This window comes from Diadema setosum, chromosome 17 (genome assembly GCF_964275005.1).
Source record: "Diadema setosum chromosome 17, eeDiaSeto1, whole genome shotgun sequence".
In the NCBI taxonomy this organism is placed as follows: Eukaryota; Metazoa; Echinodermata; class Echinoidea; order Diadematoida; family Diadematidae; genus Diadema; species Diadema setosum.
The window spans coordinates 33478745-33498296 of NC_092701.1; the positions used below are offsets into that span (position 1 = coordinate 33478745).

At 38.2% G+C, this 19552-nt stretch overlaps 1 protein-coding gene across 1 annotated transcript in view; it reads right to left on the reverse strand.

Annotated features, from left to right (window-relative positions):
- Positions 1 to 15465, reverse strand: part of LOC140240839 (V-type proton ATPase 116 kDa subunit a 1-like) — a 37017-nt gene extending 21552 nt beyond the window's left edge. The window contains exons 1-4 of the mRNA XM_072320611.1: positions 15373 to 15465; positions 2939 to 3140; positions 2466 to 2544; positions 1145 to 1242 (exon numbers count right to left, since the gene is read on the reverse strand). Coding sequence (XP_072176712.1) covers positions 1145 to 1242; positions 2466 to 2544; positions 2939 to 3055 — 294 coding nt within the window. The 5' untranslated portion in view covers positions 3056 to 3140; positions 15373 to 15465. The remainder of the gene's footprint in view (positions 1 to 1144; positions 1243 to 2465; positions 2545 to 2938; positions 3141 to 15372) is intronic.
- Between the last annotated feature and the right edge of the window lie 4087 nt (positions 15466 to 19552).

Below are 19552 nucleotides of genomic sequence, written 5' to 3' on the forward strand. Positions count from 1 at the left end.
TCTTCTGTACACTTCCTATCATTCTAAGGAAATGTGGTTTCATTCCACATTCATGTCACATTATAGCTACTGGTCTACATGTCCAAGTATGCTGGTTATGTCCATGACTCAAATGAAAACTTTTACTGCTTACATGAAATTTCCCACCTCATTTTTCACCTTAAACTGAAGATTTCACAAATCACTGCAGGGGATCTGGGTTTATTTATCTGCAAAGTTTGCAAAATTTAACTTCCAAACATTAATCATAAAACAAACATTCAAAGACAGACAGAGAGAAATTTCCACGGGCACATATGTTTTCATTTTTCTTGCTCTTTTAATGACTATTTATAATGAGGTATGAATATCACAGCTGTCACTACAAATGTTGTTGGAATACCTCCCCCTCAACAACAGTAGCCACTCTGAATAGGCAATAAGCCAGTTGTAACTCACTTTTCTTTATTACCTCCGAAAAGGGAGGAGGTTATGTTTTCGTTACCGTTGGTTTGTGCGTTCGTTTGTTTGTTTGCTAGTTTGTCCGTGTGCAAAATAACTCAAAAAGTAGTCAACAGATTTGGATGAAACTTGCAGAAAAGGTTTAGAATGATACACGTAACAGATGATTAAATTTTGGTAGTGATCCAAGAATTTTGGGGGAATTCATGAAGAACTTTTGACATTTTGGCAGGTAGGGTCAATGAACTTGGGAGTTCAGGCTGCGCATATTGAGGTTTGCATGCGCGCACTAAAGTGCATGCTCTAGTTTCTGCTAGGGCAAGGCGCGCTGTGCAGCTGAGGGTTTATGACATAACAAAGGCTTCCGTATTGGGAAATCGGGTGACTTTCAGCACACAATGCTCTAAGTACGTATGGGTGGAAATCACTGATATCTCTATGGAAGAACAAGATCAGTGGTGGAAATGAGCTGCATGCTTGGCGGAGGTCTGCGCTCTCAGAGTGCTTCTCTAGTTGATATTTTTACCGGGTTAACCATGGGCGAAAACCATTCATACAAACTTAATCAAGTAGCCGTGGTAACATGAAGTAATCAGGCACAGACTAACAAACAAACAATCTGCTAAATCCGAGTATAGCCAGCATTCAAATGTGGGAGAGGTATGACAAAGGAACTCCCATCTTGTGCCGTGACTTTACTTACTTCTAGATCGATCATTTCTTTAGGAGCCGGGGCATCGGGATTCTCGCCAGTATCCAGGATCGGAATGCCTCCCCTCACAATTTCCTTCTCAAGATAACCTGAAGGAAAAATGACAAAATGATCAAGGTAAAAAATGTGTACAACTGTGCATGCTTTCCCTAAACAAATACAGTAAACCTCGCATGAGTCGAAGCTCTCGGGACTGTCAAAAATGCGTCGACTTAAGTGAACTTCGACTCTCGCGAGAGTCGATTTTTTTTCGACTCACAGTTATGTACATGTATTATAGTACATTTGCATGCATGTGTGTGTGTGTGTGTGCGTGCGTGTGTGTGTTTGCATTCAAATTTGTCTGTTCTTGAAGATAATGTTCTTATTTTGTTCTAAATTGAACATGGAATTTGTATCAATACTAGTAGTTAAACGTAGTTCTGAGCATGTCTGCGCTAATGTGGCAATGTGCATGCTATGTCTATGGTGCAACATAGGTAGCCATCTCTGTCAACCTACCCTGAGACAAACACTCTCCCAGGCCCATCCCACCTCCATTGAACAAAACTAAACAGCCAGCCGGGCACGCACAAACAAGCTCCGCCCACTTGGCCTGTCACTAAAATATTAAAGCAGCGATTGGTTGTGCTGTGTGTATGGATAAAGTATGGATCGATGTGCTGTGTGTATACATGTATACATGTGTATGTATTCGACATGCGTGCGGAGCGGTACGGCGAGTGTGCATGCTTACCTGCAGCAGGTCAGGGGACGGGGTTCTGCGACATGCCGATTTTTTTTTGTTCTCGAAAATGTAATGAGAATGCCAGACAAATCTTCTTCGGCTCAAGTGATGTAAATTACGTGTGTTTTGTACAAAAGGGACTGAAGGTTTTACTTCGACACAGCCGAAATTCGACTCTCGTACTTCGGCTTATCCAAATATTTCTTAGAGAAAATACATAGGGAAAAATCGGGACTTTTTATTTTGCTTCGAGTTAAGTGATTTTCGACTCACTCGACGTCGACTTATCCGAGGTTTACTGTAAGTTATTTACTACACTATAAAACAACCATGTTCTCGAGTAAACTGCATATTCAAAAAATTGAATGAGAAAATTAAGTTCTTGATTTTTGGCAAATCCTATCTACTGTCAAGACATCATCTGCCTGTGCATTTAAAATTAAGCTCTAAATGTTTGGTTGTTAAAGTGTCCATCTGTATTTCTGTAAATTACCCATGTTGTCACTACAGTCGCCTTTAGATTAAAAGAGACACACAATACACTTGGTACAATGCTGCATGAAAACAAGAACACATAACACTCACGTAGCTTGCGTTCCATCTCATCGCAGCGTCTGACTTCGTTGACAAATTTTCGTTGGAATGCATTGACATCAGGGTTCAGCTGAAAAGCATGAAAACAAGATGATTTGAATCTACAAATCCATGAGGAACATGCATTGTATAGCAACGCGATGCCATTCGAATGTCACAAGTTACACAAGATTGTACGGACATGGGAATGAAGTAGGCCAAATGTCCATGCTTTGCCTCTGTAAACATGAAGCTCGACACTACGGGTACCTAGCGCAAACAAATCAATTCCTTGTTTTGTACCAAATCATCACAGTTTGTTCCCATCAAATCATGCAATATTCAAGAGTTCAAATAGTTTTGTATATGACTGAGAGATATTCATTTGAATTTCACATGCTGTACATTGTATATTCTGGATATTGTCTTGTGTTTGATAATAGAGAAGGGTAGAATGGCCTGTTGCGGGCAGTATTTCAACTTACATCTCTGAACTGGACCAGTCCCAGCTCTCCCAGCTCCGCCACGCATGCATAGGCCGCCTCAGACTGCAAGAACAGCTGGGCCAGGCACATCTCCTCGCTGCGATACAACGACCCCATGGTGGTGGCTTCTGCTGACAGGGCCTCAGCACAGATCTCTTCTCTTATTTGGCTTCAATCACTGGAGAAACTCTTCCCAATTATACTAATGGGGAGATGTATGCAAAGACAAAATAGAGTGGTGGATATTACAGGCACAGAAAGAAAGAGAGAGATGGCATACCTCAAGGATAGAAATACATCTATAGGCAAATGAATAGATACATGTAGGCACAGAGATAGACAGATAGATAAACAGATGGACAGACAGTATGAGAGAAAGAGAGGAAGAAAAAAGAGAGAGGGAAAGGGGGAAAGAGAGGGAGAGAGAAGGAGGGGGGGGGGGGAGAGAGAACTACAGACAGTAGAATAACAGTTGCATGTCACGAGCATCAATACCGCAGTATTTCTTGAATTGGTCTGGCCAGATTGCCGGCCAAAAGCCACATACAAGTTCTTGTACACTACTGGGCCAATTACAAATTGTCAAAGACTGGCTGCAAACAAAGAACAAGGATTAAAAACAGGTGTGATAACCATAGCCTACAGCTCTTCTTCCCACAAATAGCTGGGTCAAGCTTGCACTATTTCCTTTTTGCTTTTGGTGTCTGTACAGTACCGGGACAAAATGTACATCAATAATTCTCCTCCAGATGACTAAAATGCATTACAGCCACCTGTTGGAGCATTTAAGTTTTTGATTCCTCCAGAACAATCAGGTATGCTACCATGAATCAAAGCTTATAGAGGAAGTTCCCCCTGCCTATAGATGCACATCATCTGATCACTAAAACATGTTCACGCTGCGTATGTATCAAGCTGTACATGTATGAATTACTTTTACTTTAGTATACAGTACATATGCATACATGTGTGTTATGTTTGTGTGTGTGTGTGTGGATTTAACAAAACAAAAAATATGCTGAGAGTTTAGGCAGATACTACATGTACATGTTTCTTGCATAGTTCCTTGTGCCTTTCTCTCTAGATGGGAACTGTACTATTACAACGTGTGCTGTCATGATAGCAGATAGAGCAGCGTATCTTAGAAAATATTAGAAAAATGTCTCATTCTTTATCATTTTAAAGTGCCCATTCCCATGACCATATTACTGAGATGTGTTCAGGCAAATATTAGTTTCCTTGCTTGCTTTTAATGGAACTTTGTCAAGTGTATCTAAAACAAAGTTCTAGAGCTTCAAAAAGACAAAGTTATAGTTAAAGTTATAGTTTTTGTTTTCTTTTATAGTCAAGACTCCAAACACTGCAAACTTAATCATTAAACTTTTCAGTCTGAAGGCAATTCAACAGTGCACAATAAAACTTATCTTGCTTCATAATGATACTGGCATATTTTATGGATTCTTTTATAAACAATGCAAATAATAAGTTGAACAACGTCAGTCCATGAAACTTCATTCTCTCTATATGCACCTGACCTACATGTGAACGTCCTGGCTCGAAATGTGTTTTGACATGACTGTGCAAAAACATGATGATTCACTAAAGCCAGACAAAAAATGAAAGTTAAACATAAACCTAGAAATATTACATAATTTGTATGCACATCATGACTGCAGGTATGAAGGTAGTTTAAAGGGACTGTACAGTACTGGTTGAGGTAAGGGATTCATGTTTTGAACATTTCTAAGTGAGATAATGAGAAACCTCTTATGAAATATGAAAGAGCATGTAATTTTAAGAAGGATTCAACGTTTATTTGATGAAAATTGGTTTTCAAATGGCTGAGATATCCAAAAAAGTGATAATAATAAAAGGCGACAGGCTACAACTTATTCAAATTCATGAAATTCTTCCGTCGAGATATTTTCATTGCAACTGATTGACAAATTGCCCTACATCGACGTAAATAAGCACTGAATTGATCAGTGTTTTGGTAGTAGCCAGGATAAAAAAATCATGGGCGTACATACTCGAGCAGGATTCGAACCTACGACCTCCTGATCACCGGACAGGCGTCATCTCCATTAGACCACCGAGCTTTCGCCCGACAGCAAGTGTTGGTTCTAATCCTTATAGCATGCAGCGGGTACTGCTTTGTTATTCAAATTCATGAAATTCTTCCGTCGAGATATTTTCATTGCAACTGATTGACAAATTGCCCTACATCGACGTAAATAAGCACTGAATTGATCAGTGTTTTGGTAGTAGCCAGGATAAAAAAATCATGGGCGTACATACTCGAGCAGGATTCGAACCTACGACCTCCTGATCACCGGACAGGCGTCATCTCCACTAGACCACCGAGCTTTCGCCCGACAGCAAGTGTTGGTTCTAATCCTTATAGCATGCAGCGGGTACTGCTTTGTTATTCAAATTCATGAAATTCTTCCGTCGAGATATTTTCATTGCAACTGATTGACAAATTGCCCTACATCGACGTAAATAAGCACTGAATTGATCAGTGTTTTGGTAGTAGCCAGGATAAAAAATCATGGGCGTACATACTCGAGCAGGATTCGAACCTACGACCTCCTGATCACCGGACAGGCGTCATCTCCACTAGACCACCGAGCTTTCGCCCGACAGCAAGTGTTGGTTCTAATCCTTATAGCATGCAGCGGGTACTGCTTTGTTATTCAAATTCATGAAATTCTTCCGTCGAGATATTTTCATTGCAACTGATTGACAAATTGCCCTACATCGACGTAAATAAGCACTGAATTGATCAGTGTTTTTGTAAATATCTCGACGGAAGAATTTCATGAATTTGAATAACAAAGCAGTACCCGCTGCATGCTATAAGGATTAGAACCAACACTTGCTGTCGGGCGAAAGCTCGGTGGTCTAGTGGAGATGACGCCTGTCCGGTGATCAGGAGGTCGTAGGTTCGAATCCTGCTCGAGTATGTACGCCCATGATTTTTTTATCCTGGCTACTACCAAAACACTGATCAATTCAGTGCTTATTTACGTCGATGTAGGGCAATTTGTCAATCAGTTGCAATGAAAATATCTCGACGGAAGAATTTCATGAATTTGAATAACAAAGCAGTACCCGCTGCATGCTATAAGGATTAGAACCAACACTTGCTGTCGGGCGAAAGCTCGGTGGTCTAGTGGAGATGACGCCTGTCCGGTGATCAGGAGGTCGTAGGTTCGAATCCTGCTCGAGTATGTATGCCCATGATTTTTTTTATCCTGGCTACTACCAAAACACTGATCAATTCAGTGCTTATTTATGTCGATGTAGGGCAATTTGTCAATCAGTTGCAATGAAAATATCTCGACGGAAGAATTTCATGAATTTGAATAACAAAGCAGTACCCGCTGCATGCTATAAGGATTAGAACCAACACTTGCTGTCGGGCGAAAGCTCGGTGGTCTAGTGGAGATGACGCCTGTCCGGTGATCAGGAGGTCGTAGGTTCGAATCCTGCTCGAGTATGTACGCCCATGATTTTTTTATCCTGGCTACTACCAAAACACTGATCAATTCAGTGCTTATTTACGTCGATGTAGGGCAATTTGTCAATCAGTTGCAATGAAAATATCTCGACGGAAGAATTTCATGAATTTGAATAACAAAGCAGTACCCGCTGCATGCTATAAGGATTAGAACCAACACTTGCTGTCGGGCGAAAGCTCGGTGGTCTAGTGGAGATGACGCCTGTCCGGTGATCAGGAGGTCGTAGGTTCGAATCCTGCTCGAGTATGTACGCCCATGAATTTTTTATCCTGGCTACTACCAAAACACTGATCAATTCAGTGCTTATTTACGTCGATGTAGGGCAATTTGTCAATCAGTTGCAATGAAAATATCTCGACGGAAGAATTTCATGAATTTGAATAACAAAGCAGTACCCGCTGCATGCTATAAGGATTAGAACCAACACTTGCTGTCGGGCGAAAGCTCGGTGGTCTAGTGGAGATGACGCCTGTCCGGTGATCAGGAGGTCGTAGGTTCGAATCCTGCTCGAGTATGTACGCCCATGATTTTTTTATCCTGGCTACTACCAAAACACTGATCAATTCAGTGCTTATTTACGTCGATGTAGGGCAATTTGTCAATCAGTTGCAATGAAAATATCTCGACGGAAGAATTTCATGAATTTGAATAACAAAGCAGTACCCGCTGCATGCTATAAGGATTAGAACCAACACTTGCTGTCGGGCGAAAGCTCGGTGGTCTAGTGGAGATGACGCCTGTCCGGTGATCAGGAGGTCGTAGGTTCGAATCCTGCTCGAGTATGTACGCCCATGATTTTTTTATCCTGGCTACTACCAAAACACTGATCAATTCAGTGCTTATTTACGTCGATGTAGGGCAATTTGTCAATCAGTTGCAAAGGCTACAACTTTATTAGGATCTCTTTGTTTCACCTTATTTTGGGATATCTCAGCCATTTCAAAACCGATTTTCATCAAATAAACTTTTGATACCCTTTAGAATTGCATGCTCTTTGACATCTCATAGAGTGGTTTCTGAACATGTCGCAAAACATTAAAAGATAAATCCTCACCTCGACCAGAACTGTACACACCCTTTAAACTTGGCATACACCAAAGGTAAATCATGACATGCACCACATATTGTCCAAATGTAGCTACCTACACAACATTAAATAATTAGCTACAAGCAAGAACAGAGAATATTAAATACCAGGTACTCTCACAAGTTATTGCAACATACAAAATGCATGGTATGCTGTACAGTACACCTATTTCAACTGTGCCTTAAAGGTCCAGTTTACCTTTGGGAGCAGTGATTTCATAAATGTTCAAGATATCACATTTGATGCATATGTGTAGGTCTGTTGTATCATAAAACATCCTACCATATGAAATATTTGCAATGAAACCTAAAATATAAGGAGATATCAGGGTTTTTCTCAATAAACCGTAACTGTACACGGTTTAGTCTGGAAACATTTCTATTATAACTATTGTTCACATTTTTAACAACACTTAACATCGATTATACGGATTCAAATTTTGACAGTGGTTGTTTCTATCCCTAACTCACATTTTAGAACTATTTTAGAGCACTGATGGTTTCATCTGCAAATGGTAAATTATGTCTTTAATGCCATTGAAATCTATTATATTGTCCTGCATCTTTACACAAACTTTTAATGGATTATGGGAAGACTTGCACAAGGCAGGTTCAACTCTGAGGCAAATCTAAATAATAAATGTTAGCACAGTTTATACAAGCCAAGAGCGAAAAATATATTGACCTAGTCTGTGATCGTAAAGAATACTTAAAATACTGATACCCTTATCAGCCATTACTATGCAAACACCCTCACGACATATTACGTGACTTTCGGGCAAGGTGCAGTAAACGTGGATGAACAAATTTTCTTTAATTTGTTGATAACTCTTGAAACTCACGCCATATGCCATACATGTACTACTTGCTCGTTCCAGATAAAGATCTTTATTTTTTTTTATTTTTCAAGTACATGTATGCTGTATCAACGATGGAAGATATGCCACTGTGTGTGTGTGTTAGTGCAAACAACAAGCAGGGCAAAGGGTAATACTACATACAGTGTCTTTAGAATACATCCATGGATGCAACAAGTGAACTCTGCTACAATACTGGGTGAACCTTTCAGATAATACAAGAGTCATGTTAACTACTGCAAAAGTGGATACTTTCACATGAGTATTTTTCTTTTGCGCTCAGTTGGGTAGATGAGTTTCGCATGTTTAATTCCACGGAATCAAGAAATCAACTACTCAAACATACATGTATGGCAAGCAAAAATATTCACCTCTTGATGCTTTCATTTTTACACTATAATCTGGTTGTGCAAAATACGTGAAAATTTCCACATCGCGAAAAAATTCAACTTTTACAGTAACTCCAAGTGATTGATTGTAATCTCTGAGAGGCATGATATTCACTGCCTAAAGTACCGTACAGTATGTACATGTTGTATTTGCTGTAGTGTTGTATTTGCTGTAGTACTGTATTATACATAGAATAATGCTCAGTGTTTCAACTTTTGCAAATTTCAAGGTGACTGATTACAGTGTATAATTTAGGAAAGTAATAACTAAAAAAATAAAAAATAAAAAATAAAAAAAATAAAAATCCCAAGATATTGGCATGTGTAACACAAGATTACCAGTAAGTCTCAAAATTTTTTCTTCAAAAGAGGAACATTTTTTACACTGACACTGTTGTTTTTGATATGAACAAATTTGAACACTTGCAAAATCATCATGTGGTATAAAGCACTGGTAATCATAGTGCAGGAAGACCAGCAAGCAGACATTCACTGTACTTTATCCTAGTTTATTACAAAGGCAGGTTTAAATATTTGATAGGTATGCTTTTTAAAGTTAGATGTGGTTTCTGCTTCTTACATTCCACACTTTTGAACTGGTTATTTGACAACAAAGGAACTAATAATTCATCCTTTTATAGATTTTCCCCGCATCAGCCCACAGAGGACACATCTGGTATGATTTTAATGCTCCTGATTTAAAAATAATATTGCTGTCATACACTCCAGGTACCGGTAATCAATTTGAATTTTTTTTTTTTTCAGGATTTCAAGGAATGTGGCATTTTAGGGGTGTCCCCATGCAGCTTTACAGTAATTATTGTATTGTAGCCTTCCTGTTCAGCTAAATTGAAAGATTGTGGGATCAAAAAGAAACTACTCAACACATGATCTCACACACTTGTAAACTGAAACAAACAGAAATTTCAAACATGCACAGTACGTGACAGTCTATGAGAAGCTTTCAAAGCAACTTCATCCCCTAATTCCAATATGTAACAGTAAGATGATACCGGACATTGTTAAAATAATCATGTGATAACGATAAGTCTTGTATGGCACCTTTCACAGCATAGTGCCTGTGGTAAATATTAGTCCAGCACAACTACTGGTACCTGGGCATTTAAATGTCTGTCGAAGAATACAACCCACTTCTCTAGACATGAAAGCTCTCATCCTAGTGTTTGAATTCATGATCTTCAGCACTCATCACAAAGTTTACATCAGTTGTGCTTAAGAGCTCAAAGGTTGAACCCATAGTGCTTCAAGAGTAAACATATTTTATCAAAGATGATCACCTGAAACAACGCACAGAAAAGTCTACTAGCTCAGTATGGGAGGCAAATATCCGCAAACTGTCAACAGTTTAAAAGAACAAATGTCTAACAAGTGCAGCGTGGTGGTAGCAAAAGTTGCTTGTAATGGTTTGTAAAATAAATTGGCTTCGCTATTGTGGTCCCCCATTTTACATCTTTTGTATACTACCACCGTCACTAATAGAACTAAACAAGGCAACAACATGGTTAACACAGAAGATCAGAGTATGCTTACAATAAATTGAGAGAAAAGAATTCATGTGGACAATTTTACTGTAATCTGAATTTCTTGAAGCCCACTCCTAAGTGTTGACTGTGTGTACTGTGGTAAAGATACAGTACCAATTTTATAGCACAAATTGTACTGTTGAGCTACTTTATCACTACATCAGAGACTGCTGATGATCCAATTGATTTCCCTCAAATGACACATGACATCACATAGAGATACCGGTACTATCTTCATTGTTGTATTGTATATAAAGTACCATTTGAGACACTTTTCTCTCATCATTTTATACATAGGTACTTATATCACACACTATGAACAATATAAGTTGTGGAAATCCTTTCTTTGATTTGCACAATTTCCTTAGACTATGAGTATAAAGTAAAACTAGAAGTAAAAAGAAGCTGAAAAGTGCAAAGCAGTGCCAGTATTACAGTAGGCCCTAATGCTGATGACACTTTTGCACACAATAGTACACCTACACTGTATCCAAGAAATATACCGGTACTTTAATTACTGATGGGCATAAACACACATGATGCAGGATAAATCTACTCACCTCTGGTCGCAGTCGGCAGATAAATTGTTATGAGCCTGTATACACAGACGATGCCAAAGGTGTACTTCACATTCACAGGAAGCGAAACCAATTAATCATTTATGTCTTTGCCCAGGATGGCACTCATATGTGTATCCGTAAAAACCTGTGAAATTTGTGGGTGGCTTCTAAACGTGACTCATAACTAAATACCTGCAATCTGCCATAGCCTTCCTGGTGGGGGATGTTGATGGTTTAGATATTGGTCACTGCTTGTGGCTCTGTACCACATACAGTTGTGCAGTAGCTGGCTAGCCATGTGCTGTTGTATAACTGAACTACAGGTGAATGCCATTTTTTTTTTTTTTTAAATAACACCAGATATCTATCAATCCATTTTGTTGTTGTTGTTCTTTCTTTTTTAGAGTTTCATGCAATACACTTTCCTGTGGCAGCACATCAAAGAGTTAAGCAACACCAGTACCTGCTTTATTTTGTAAAAATACAATTGTTGTAATTGTCTGATACAATTTTGTCATTCTGAACAAAATTAATGGTCTTTGTCACAGACCAATGATATTTGTGATCGCGCATCACAAAACGCATAGCCATACTCTGATTTCTCATGAGGACTCACAACTGTAAAGTGGGTCAACCTACCGGTAGTCAATCTTGATTTTCTGAAAGAGCAATTCTTCTTAGGGAACTACATTATTCTAAAGTTTGGGATCATAAAACAAATGGGAAAATTTTGCTTTTAGCAGATTTTCTAGAAGACTATCTTTTTTTTTTGTTAGAATAGTGTGGTTAGGTACATTTCAGAGGCCCCTTTTCACTTCTTAGAAATCCTTTTAATACACATTCTTCACTTTCAACCCTAATAAAACTAAAAGGATAATGCCACTGCTTTGAAAGTTAGTATTTATAGTTGTGGATAGAATGTTTTGACAGAGCATGCTCAATTTCAGCTTCATCTGATAATCCTGGGCTTTATTGTTACCATGAAGTTTTAGTCTTTACATCCTATTTTCTGCCCCATTCATTGCACGGAGCCAACTTGGTATAAAGTGCTTGAAATACACCCCAGAGTTCAGAGCCTCTTTTCCCGAGTGTGTGCTATCTTTCTACTTAGATCGGTTAGGAAAGTCCACTTGAATAAGCCATTTCGCTATCTCAGCGCCGCGGTGCATTGTGGGATAGACTCGTGGATCGCTGGAGATAAACAAAGAGCGTTGCCATGCGTAACGGAGTGCAATACACACTGACCGAGTGTATGTATCGAGTCACGCTGCCCTGATTGTTTTGCTCATTAAACTCACAAAATATTGGATATTAGACCCCTTTATATGACTCAAAATGGCTGGAGACGATGTTCAGTTTAGTCTTGAACAAATTCAACAGTTCACTGTGAAGGAATTACAGATATTTCTTTGCGAAAGAGGACTGACAACCGTGGGTAGAAAAGCCGAACTACAGGCTCTCGTATTCAGTGCTGTATGATTGAGGGTACCACCTATCGTCACCCTAAGGACTAAGTTGTAGCTTGTTTATTCCAAAAATATAAAACAAATTCGCCTAATTCTTACCTCAAATATGCCATAAATACTGCAGTTTTGAATGTCATGACCGTCTCGTTGATTATGAATCTCCGTTATAAAATAGCGCAATTTTAGTGCATGCTGTCCGTTTTCTTCGCGCAGCTTAAAAGGGTACCTAGCGATCGGCACCCCCTCCCTCCATAGGTATAATGCATGTGCATTTCAGAGCCGTCGTTACTGAGCGGATGTGTAATTGAAACTGTTTAGTTTGGTTTTTTAGTTGTTTATGAGTTTGATTTTCGTTTCTTCGTTTTTATTGTTTTCATAGCTACTACTATACGCAAACAGCCATGATACGCAGGGGGTGCCGATGCCAAGGTACCCTGCCGATAGGTGGTACCCTTACCATATAACTTGGATTCAAAGTGAAACAGACAGAAGTGGAAGAGGACAGATTGAGATCGGAGCAGTACGCAGAACTTTTGAACATTGGAGGGGAAAAAATCCAGATCCCCTTGTTGAGATTGATAACTGGATTTCAGAAAAAGAAGGTGTACGATTTTGGCCGCCAGTGAGCTATTTTGAGATTGTTGAATGGCTATACTGAACGATGCTCCATGTACCAGCGTACCAAGCTCAAGACAGGATTACGAGCAGAGAGCAAAATTACAAGATTTTTGTTTTTTTCATTTTGAACAATTTTTCATTAAAATTGAATGACATTTTCCAGTTAAAAATTTGTCTGCACTACCTACTTAGCTCGGATGGTAAATATGGAACAAGATTTCGGTATTTCAATCACGATTTCAGTTGTGTTTTGTCACACGGCACGGCTCGGAAATATTCTAATCGTAGTTATATCACAGTCCCACTTGTGATAAATGTATTATGTTTTAACTAACTGGTGGAATTTCGTTGAAAGCAACGTAGGAAAAATGCATTTTAAATGAGACTAACAATACATATTAGGGCTTAGATATTTGCCAATGAAACTACTGACATTCGTTAGTAACGAAATAGCGATAGAAATGAAGGAAATCCAGCGACTCTAGTAGTACGGAGTACGAGTGAAGATGCACAATCCGCACGGTCAGGTCGCCTCGCTCAGGCTTGTTTGTCTCCAAAAAATTGGAGACAAGAAAATGTCGCGCATGCGCAGTCGAGACTGCGAAAAGGCTTATTGAGTTACAATGCATTGTTCACTTTAAAGCTTAAAGTCTGCTCTTTCATAATCCACCCTTCACTAAAATTCATGTCTGGTGACTTTTTGTTGGTTTTGTGATGCAGGGTCACATATTTGTTCAGAGAGACCACCATCACCACAAAAAAAAAAAAAAAAAAAAAAAAACAACAAAAAAAAAAAAACAGAAAAGCAAGCAAACAATGGACAGGTGTTTTTGTTTTAGATATTAATTTGTGATACTCTTTGGTGAGACTTGCTTGTCCTTACACACGTATATATATATTCATAGGTACTGTACATGTACAATACTGTATGCATATTATGATGATAAAACTTGAAGTAGTCTAGACTAGATGGTTAATGTTGTAAAATGAAACTCAGCAATTTTGAGGAGTCCTAAAGAGCAGAGAAAAGAGATTATTTTGAGCGACTCAAAAGTCAACACTGATATTGATGCTTCTCAATGACCAATTCGATTCAAATTTGTGAGCATGGTGAGTAGGTCTACTGAAGTATTTGATTGTCTCGCTCTAATTGGAAATTAAGCTAGAGTCTATTTCAGTCTATCCAATGATTTGATGCAAATTTGTTTACAGCGGGATTCGAGGTTACGGGCCACACACAATTTTGAACTTAAAATGACTCTACCATACAAGGTAGCGTCTATAAGATTCTATTTGATTGCCGTCTTCATCTTAATATCTACAAAGCAATGTAGATCTAACGTTAGGTCTATTCAAAAGTGTAGGCCTAAAGATTGTACTGAAATGTACTGTTAGAATTTGGCATGTTTTGGCCCATGGCACAAAAGCATTGGTAAACTAAAAATACATCTACAAACCATGGTCACTGGAATGGATTCAGCTCACAGTGCTCACAGCTAAGGCAGTTGGCATACTCTGCCAGGCAGTTTGTAAATCTGTCAGGAATGAAGTGGAGACACCTAAACAACATTGAAAGTAATGAAACATCGCTGCACTGCACTGCCCGAGTGTGTGACAATCTCTTCTTATCATAATATAAGATTTAGAAGAGATTTGGCATCAATGGTGATAAAAAGCAACATGCACGACTAATCTATTAGGAAAAAAACTCCACTCACAGGGTAGTATCTCACTGGAATATGCTACCAAAGTCAGCTGTGACCTGTGGAAGCAACTAATTTTACAGTTAGACCCCTAACACTAGATTTAACTAGACATAACACTACATAAACAAAACAGATTCAACATGTTGAAGTCAGTAGATGTCTATATAGTATACATAGTTCTAGGTGATGGCTGCATTCCTGATCCTGTCAAAGAAGTACAACACTGAACGCTGAACACTAACACTACAGATCATGCAGATTACTTACTTTGCAGAGTAATTTCATTTAATAAATACTTTAGTAGCAGTCAATACTGCTGACTGGTACCGTATTGCAATAAAAAGGAGTCAAACTCAAGGTATTCAAGTTTGACATACAGTGCAGTGGAAGCTTGCTGAAAGTGGGAGGACTTTCCAGCGGCCCGAAAAGACATGTGAATATGGGTGAATCTTCGTAGACTCTACTGCGGGAATTGACGTGTTGCGCCGGTTGTACCAGTATCTAGCTACGTAGCAGTTCACTGTGTGCCGGAGAACGTGTTGAAGACCGAAGGCTGCTGAGCTGAGGCAACCTGACTGCACGTATTCATGTTCAACACACATAGATCTAGAGGGTCTATTTATCAACAGCATTTTACTTACTAAACCAGCCGTAAAAACTATCAAAACGGGGTGAAATACTTACGACAGACCCTCTGCACGCAACGAAATTTCACAACATACAATACGGTTTGACTTCGACTGGTCACGAGAAAAAGATTGCTCACCGTACCGTGTGACGACCACGTATAATGCTGTGGAACATAACAGCGCTGGCTCGTTATGTGTGTGTGTGTGTGTGCCGCGCCGACGTACGTATACGTGGTGTCTGCGTCTCTCGTTCGTTCTTTGATGCACGCATAGCATGACGTGTGGCGTGTGTGATGGGATAAGAGGCTCGATAGCGAAATCGATAGAGAAATAGGCCTAAAATATTAAAAATATATTTGATCGATATATCAGTATTTATCACGCAACTTTCTATACTACAGTGTACTACATTGTATATAGTAAACTCAGTAAATGATATTGTACAATGTAGTAACTACGATTTGAACCACTTTTCACCCATCATCCAGATGTAACTTTTATGCATTGAATGGAAATGAAAAAAAAAAAAATCAAATGCAGCTACAAACAGGGAGATTTCACTATTACACTACTGTCACAAGGGACATGCTCATTTGACATCACAATTCTTTAACTGTAAAAAAGTGGCACTTTCACTGCGCTTGATAAAGGCATTGATAGACAATATTATTTACTGGACCTCACCAATTTGGGAAATTCAATTCAATTCAATTCAATCATAGTTTATTTCCAATCAACGAAAATCAAAACATAGTACAAAGTATACATGTCATGAAATGATATTGTTCAAACATTTGCAAAATTCATGTAGTATCCGAGATAAATTATATGACAACATTACAATAATTAAGGAGGAACAATACATATGTACTTCGTGGGCGTGCGGAAAATAGATTCGATTATGGAAAATAGTGATCCACTAAAAAGCAAAGCTTGTGGGACGTGGATCGCTAGATAAATAATGAGTAAATAATAATATAGTATTCGAGGTTTTTTTATAGCTATTATATTTGATATAGATTATTTAGTCATTTGTAAAGATATACATGTAGTTATATTGAGATACGCAGGTCGGGAAAAAAAATAAGAATAGAATATCAATGCTAATGCCCGGGCACTGTTCACTGAACCACGTGTACCGGGAAAATATGACAAGGACAACACACTCGTACACACATGTACCCACACACATATAAGACGCGAGACAGTACCGAGAGGAGTAGAAGACGGTAACAATACAAGTCTACGAAGAACAAAAGACAGGAAAGGAAGAGGAGAGAAGAAAGAAGAGAGGTCTGCATATACAGAACACACCAAGTGCTGCGACATCAGGACATGTGAAAGCTCAAGCATGAATTAAAACAATTTGAATTATGTAGAATTATAAGTAGAGAGTAGGTGTTTTCTGAATTTGTATTTAAATGTGACGAATTTGGGGGAATCTTTTAAACTATCATCTAGATTATTCCAAAGTTTGGGTCCGGTATATGTACTTTGGGCTTGTGCGGTTCTCATTAATGGAAGATGAAATTCATCGGATCGTCGCGTGGGATAGTTATGTACATGACTAGTAATTGTTTTGAATAATATGTTATTGAAATCATCACGTCCAGCACTTGTATTTTTGTTTTGTTTCGTCACTAATTGATAATGTCGCTCCATTGCCAGTGAGAATTGTCTGTTACAAACAAGATATCTATACAGGGCTTACATTTTTCTTTTCAAACTCAATATGAAAATTAATGAAGATGGTCTGCGGACATATATACATATTGGACGAGTAGCTCATCAGTGTTTGAAACATAATAATAAACACTGAATATTTAATACAAGTGTAGGCCTACTGATGTTTTTGGGTCTTCAAGTTGGTTTTCCTTTGATGTATAATTTTCTCTATCTAATTGCTTTAAAGTCATTTATCAAAAATAATTATAATTGACTAGGGCCTACGCATCATTATGTTTGTTTCATTTTATTTGATATAATCGCATGGCATGTTGTTGTTGTTGTTGTTTTGTGCATATCGTTTTACTATACTTTTAGCTCTAGTTGATTTTACGTTATAGTCCAGGAATCGATGAAGGTCTTTGATCGTATTGGGTTTCATAATTATGATTATAATCCCACTATTGAAAATGGGGGTTCTCAAAAATGCTATTCAGAAACGCCTCAATAAGTTAAAAAAGAAGAAGAAGAATGTATAGGTACTTACACTTTAATTGTTTTTATCCATATATATCCATATGAAGAGTTTGTTTGCAAAAACCGATAAGTCCATATTTGCCAAATGGAGATATTTGCGATTAAAGGTAAAAAAAAAACAAAGAGAATAATAAGAAAATTTTTGCTTCTTTTGACCATAACTTCAAAAATGTACCTTTATATATTACAGTGACTAATATATCATTTAAAAGGTATTATTTTGTACTTTATGACAGAGACCGTACTTCAAAATCTTCAAAATTTATGGACGTATCGGTTTTTGCGAACAAACTCTTCATATATTTATCTATATACGATGTAAAATGGAGGGGTTATACATTCTATGTGTTCATTCAAAGTGATTTTCCTGGAAATATCTATGAGAAAAGAGTTGAGACGCTTCTTTAGGGATTTTTTTTTTTTTTTTGGGGGGGGGGGAATGGGTGAAATCGAACATTGATTTTATCAACAATATTTTCTTTTAACGTATTTCAAAAGCATTGCATGGTGAAACAATCTAGAATTTAACGTTATCAAGGAGATGAAGGTTCTGACTAATGAGACATCATACAACTAGTAATTTCCATAACATGTGCATGTATGTTTATACACATTGCTTCTGTTTTTATTGTGTACATAATGTACTTTTGATTTATTTTGTCCTGAATAAATTGAATTGAATTGAATCAATTAGTTGAGTGCATTGATTCTGTTGTACTTACTAGTAATGAACTTATTACTTTGTGGATTGGTAGTTGGCGTAATGGGGAAGGGGCTACATACAACGCTATAACGGTAATCACTATTATTGCATCTGTCCTAATGGAAATATGAATAGTGGATTGGCATGTGAATGAATAAATCCACTAATGAATAGTGCCAGTGGATTGGCACGTACATGATGTAAAGGGGGAGGGAGAGTATGAGATCAATCGCGCGTAAACGCAGACCAATGACTTCATTATAAACACGTATTATTATAGAGACATGCGATAGAAGGAATACGTTCTACCAGTGAGGGAGAAAGAACTCCTGTAACCAGGGATGGGGAAGATCTCTTCCACCCGGGCCCTGCACAACACATGTACACTGCGGCGGACGGAAGATTATTACCATTGTGTGGTGTGAGACAAAAGAGGGCAGCCTCTTGCACCTGACTTTCACTGCGTCCCATGAAGGGTTATATGGCTATATGTAACCAAAGTTTACGTGAGTAAAACAGGCCGTAATCATTCAATTCAATTCAATTCAGTGTATTATTCCATTCATATCAGATCAATCAGAAGACATAGTGATCTGATGAGGACATGACCCTGGAAGTCACAAAGACAGAGGTAATAACTTGTGTTGGGATGCCGTGATATACAATAATCACAACAGTGTGAATGAAATTGATACCAAAATGACGTATATATATAGGCCTACAAACACACATAAAATACCAATACAGAGAAGGAAGAATTGAAAAGGAGAAGAAAAAGAAATAAGCAAGATACAAGTTAACAGACTCCAACCTCCTCCCTCTAACCCCCCCCCCAAACACACGAACAAAACAACAACCCACAACTTAACAGTGTACATGCATGCTTGTTTTATATCTACCCTAGATCAACAATTCTGACAATTACTTTTTACAGTGAACAATAAATACAGGTATTTCTTACATCTGTATTTTAATACATTCACAGATTAGATACTGGTTACATGCAGAGTGAGTTTCAAAGTGTTTATCCTGTGAAACGAATATTATACTGGTATAGGGCAATCAACACATATGACTTGCAAGGTGTAGACAAGTCAGTGATCGCGTGCTGAAATTATGAAAGATCTTGTTGAGGGAAAAGGGTCTCTAAAACAGGACGGTATGGCTTTGTTCATAGTTTTGTACACAAAACACCTTGTTTAAAAAGCAGTTTATCATGAATAATATTGTCATCAGTCTCATATTCTGATAGCGATATTGTTCAGGATTGCTTCTATAAGCAAGGCACCAACTATTATTCTAACAGCTTTATTTTCAAGACAGATTGCTT